We start from the raw sequence: 4,660 nt of genomic DNA, 5'->3' as shown, positions 1-4,660 counted from the left end.
TAGGCAAACTGCATTTTGATGACAAAATTGGATTGTTTGATTTTGTACAATAACATGAATTCTGATAATTGACGCAATATCACCAATTAATAAAATAAAATATGCATGTTTAGATGAGAAAACTAGTAAAAAGCACAGTACAACAACCATGTCATTGTTCCTTTGCCATAGTTCATTAAAGCAAGATCATGCAGTATTGCAAAAACTGTTACCATCAAAATTACTAAGCTCCTCATCAAACTTATTGTAGACTCAAATTGCAATACTGTTTAGTGATTTAGTTTTTGTCAATTTGTTGGTAATTACTGTATTGAAATGTATAGCCAGTTCAGCCTAACAACATCCAGTCAGAAAAGGCTGAATTATTATTAAAAAAGTGTACAAAATAAAAGAAATCCAGAGCCATATCGGTGTACACAAGCATACCAAAAGTTTTTCCCCGACACACTCAATTTTAGCAAGAAAAGATCCGGCAAGAAAAAATAGAAACAGCCAGCAAAACGAGGCAAGACAGGAAACCACAACAAAAAAAACGTAAAGATGGATCCTAATTTGACTAAAATTGGACACATGGATATCGAGATATCAAAACTGTAATAGGACCACTCGGCATTTCTACTTATTTTCTTATTTCGTACTTCATCAGTATCCTAAAAAGAACAAACATAAAACAAGTGAAAATATTTTCAAACAAAATCAAACAGACACTTCCAGGCAGTAGAATGTACTTAATTTCCAGCACGAAATAAAAACAGAAGTCGGCGTTATTAACGCAACCTCATGTAACAGCCAGTTTGCACAAAAACACACCAGGAACCACGTGATGTGTTTTACACAGTATGAGGGGAGGTGGGGGTTGAGCTTTGACAACAAACTATTGTGCGATGGGAGGCATGATTGCGGTGGTTGGTGCTCTAGTAGTGACACACGCCAAAGCTCCGACAACGATGAAGATGGTCAACTTTGCAAACATCGAAAACGCTGCGTCACAAAAGACGGACTCCTCAATATTCCTATATTCAAAGAATGCGACGGTTTCATTGATTGCAAGGATAAAAGTGACGAATATCCAAAAGAATTGTGCACAAAGGAAGGAAAATCTACTGTCCAGCATTATACAGAACTGAAGTAAAAATATACGGTGCTGACAACCTTTTTTAGTTTCTAAACATAAAACGAGAGCTGCGACCTGTAAGGTCTAATCAGTGCAGCTGGTGACCGTGGCACAGGCTAGCTGGTAGACTAGCAGGCACACAGATTTCCACTTTGTGGTACCTTTCGGTCAATCGTCGACATGTTGGGTACCAAACTAGGTACCACTTAACACAGACGAACCACGTGGAGCGCACCATAGCCAAACAACTGTTTGGGATCCAATAGCGCTATAGGCTCGGCTTTCACCCAAATTATATCATATGCGCAAAAGAGCTATAATAGTGAGAGCTGCAGACAGGTGTACACACTGTTTCGACCTGTAAGGTCTCATCAGTGCAGCTGGTGACTAGATATAAAAAGAGAGAACAATTTCCATCCGATGGGAGTCGAACCGACAGCTACTTTCCCCGTTTCTCGATTTGAAAGACCGCCACGCTTGCAAACTTTTTGCTTTTAAATGCAAAAAACGTTAATAATCTCTTGTTTCAGCCATTCGATGCATCTTAGAAACCGGAATTGAAAACTTTTATCCTTTTCATTATACTCTCCTGGGCATTCTCGTTTATTATTGCTTTTATTCTACTCACAACTCAACTTCAACATATATTTAAAATCAAAGCTTGGATGAATGAGAATCCGTTTTTTGACAATGTTGCAGTCGACTATTCTAGTAAGATATTGTTGGTGGTCAAATCAGTTTCGAATGACACCAGAGCGTTGCGTATGCAGGCATGGATCGATTTGTAACTTTCCGACACAAAATAAAAGGGCGGAAATACAAAACAAAGTAAGAGCATTCGTAATTGTAAACATATTGTATTGTTAATGCTGTTTGTTTCGGCAGAAATAGAAAATAAAATCCTCCGACTAATAATTACCGATTTTCTCTGCTGGGTTCCAATTTCCATCATAGCATTTGTAAACTTCGCTGGAATCCATGTGCCTTCAGTGATGTACCCTGTGTCAGCAATCATCCTACTCCCCATCAACAACTCTCGTAATCCCCTAATCTACTCCAAAGCCCCGAAAGTACTTTATAATACAGTCCGGGATAGCCTACGTGCAGTTTTAAGACGTCAACGACAGGAAGAGCAACAGGAAAATGTTGTTGTGGTTGCTAACCGAGAAAAACTGGTTGAAGCAGAAATCACTTTGTAAATAAACCTTGCATTCAGTTTGTGGAAATTATAAAGTAGTTTTTCTTAAGATCGTATTTTAGAGAACTACCCTTGTTTTTGACGTACCTTCCATGTGTATATGCTTGCTTGAGCACTGCTTTTATAAGAGACTGACTATGAAACCATTTTAATAGCACGAGCTTTCGAGACATTGATCTCGCTTCTTCATGTGCAGCAAATAACGTGTCAAATAAAATGCGGTAACAGCGCTAAAAACAGGAAAGAAAAAAAGGTAAAACGCACGAAGAGGTGATCATTGTTGGTCACTGAGTGCCCGTGGCATCTTGGTGCGTATAATGACTCATAAAGCCCCAGTCTCTATTGAGACCGTGGTAGATAGAGTCAAATTTTTCGATGTGGCGTTGTTCTGCCGTCTCTCTCGCTAGTCTCGTTCTTCTCTTAACCTTCTGTAGCACCATGACCCTCAAGTCTTCAACACTGTGGCCAGGCTCGTTGAAATGAGCTCCTACCGGTTTCTCGTAGTTGTTGTGCCGAATATCATTTTTGTGTCCGTTCATTCTTTGTCTTAGTGTTTGTCCTGTTTGTCCGATATACGAAGCTCGTGGACAGCGCGCACACGTCAAGGCGTAAATGAGGTTGGTTGACCTGCAGGAAAATGTTTCCTGTGGTGTTGCCCATGCTTAGTCATGAGCTGATTAGACCGGTTTATATGGTGGCACAATGCGCATCTCGCACCTCCACATGGGTATGTCCCAAAGTTCTTCTTGGCAGTAGTCCCCATGTGGGTTAACATTGTTTTCAGGTTTGGTGGTTGGCGATAAGCGACAACCGGAAGCTGCGGGAACACTGCACAAAGTCGGCTATCACCATGCAAGATGGGCTGTAGGTCTTTTTTTCAGTCGTCCAATAGGTTTGTTGTATGTGACGACGATAGGGATTCGTGTGTTTTTGCTACCACGCTGGTTCTCTTGAATAAGCCGGTCTCGTGGGACGGTCGTCGCTCTTGTCATCTCCTTGTCTACCATGCTGGATCGGTAATCATTCCCTATAAACCTGTTACGCAGTTCACGCAACTGTGCGTTGCAGTCATCACGACGCGAACATATTCTTCTGTACCGGAGTGTTTGTGAGTGTACGATGGATCGATACACATGTTTCGGGTGGGCACTGGAAGGATGTAGGTATTTGCCGCTGTCCGTCGGCTTCCGGTATAAGGAGGTGAAGAGTTCACCGTCGTTCAGCGAAACCGTTACGTCTAAGAAATGCACCGATGTGAGCGAGTGTTCCATGGTGAACTGTATGTTAGGGTCCTCTTTATTGAAGTCCTCCACGAAGGTTCGAAGAGAATTCTCTCCCCCAGTCCAGATGAAAAAGATATCGTCGATAAATCGACGGTACAATACAAGGGACGGTATCCAGGTGTTCGTGAATCGTTCCTCTAGATCTGCCATGAAAATGTTCGCGTACTGTGGTGCTGGGCGTGTGCCCAACGCCGTCCCCTTGACCTGAATGTAGTGTTCATCGTTGAAGAGAAAGTTATTGTGTGTCAGAATGAACTTGGTCAATTGAATAGCAATTTCTGTGAAGTCATCTTCTTCGGGAAGTATTTTATGCAAGGCTTGCAGTCCGCGTCCGTGGTCTATGTTGTTGTACAGGGATATAACATCCAACGTAACCAGTATAGCCTCGGGTGGAAGGTGTTTGATGGAGGATAGCTGTCTGATAAAATCCGTGGTGTCCCGAACATAGCCATTGGCGGCTTGAGCGTGTGGCTTTAATAATTTTTCCACGTACCCCGATACCATTTCCGTGAGCGTGCCAATGCCGCTTACAATTGGACGTCCCGGAATATTCGGTTTGTGTACCTTGGGTAACATGTAAAAAAAGCCTGGTGATGGATCCTCGAGAATCAACGAGCCCAGCTCTTTCCGGACCCGCTCTGGAAACGATTTAACCAGTTTCACAAGTTCTTTCCTGTATTTATCTGTGGGATCAGTATCAAGTTTATTGTAGTACGTTGTGTTGTTTAGTTGCCGATGTGCCTCTTGTATGTAGTCTTTTGTTTCCATGACAACCACGGCACCTCCCTTGTCCGCGGGTTTAATTGTAAGGTCTTTGCAATTCCGTAGTTGCCGGACAGCTTTTGATTCTTTTAGTGACAAGTTGTGGTGAAGTCTGCTTTCAGACCTTAACGTCCCGAGGACAGTTCAAACGTGGTGGTTTTTGTTGGAGATGGTCGGGATCGTATGGAGGTTGCGCTTGTTGAATCATCGTAGGTCTTGCTGATGGTCAATCGCACGTTGTGCTGTTGGTGTGCAGCGCTCCTAGGTCTCAAACAACAACGGATCCTACGGCAGTAAATTGTT

At 42.5% G+C, this 4,660-nt stretch overlaps 1 protein-coding gene across 1 annotated transcript; it reads right to left on the bottom strand.

Annotated features, from left to right (window-relative positions):
* Positions 1 to 2,596: 2,596 nt before the first annotated feature.
* Positions 2,597 to 4,363, bottom strand: LOC145895632 (uncharacterized). Its single transcript, XM_082984430.1, has 2 exons — positions 3,162 to 4,363; positions 2,597 to 2,939 (listed from the first exon to the last, which is right to left on the bottom strand). Exons 1-2 carry the CDS (start codon positions 4,361 to 4,363, stop codon positions 2,597 to 2,599), a joined length of 1,545 nt encoding a protein of 514 aa, XP_082840556.1.
* Between the last annotated feature and the right edge of the window lie 297 nt (positions 4,364 to 4,660).

This window comes from Ascidia mentula, chromosome 3 (genome assembly GCF_947561715.1).
Source record: "Ascidia mentula chromosome 3, kaAscMent1.1, whole genome shotgun sequence".
NCBI lineage: Eukaryota > Metazoa > Chordata > Ascidiacea > Phlebobranchia > Ascidiidae > Ascidia > Ascidia mentula.
This window is presented reverse-complemented; position numbering and strand designations above follow the sequence as displayed.

What these genes read in the sequence shown, in the direction of transcription:
- LOC145895632 (XM_082984430.1), bottom strand. Translation starts at nt 4,363, where the DNA reads ATGGAAACAAAAGACTACATACAAGAGGCACATCGGCAACTAAACAAC. An exon ending in CCTACAGCCCATCTTGCATG is followed by an intron (nt 2,940 to 3,161) that starts GTGATAGCCGAC and finishes ATTTTCCTGCAG; the next exon opens with GTCAACCAACCTCATTTACG.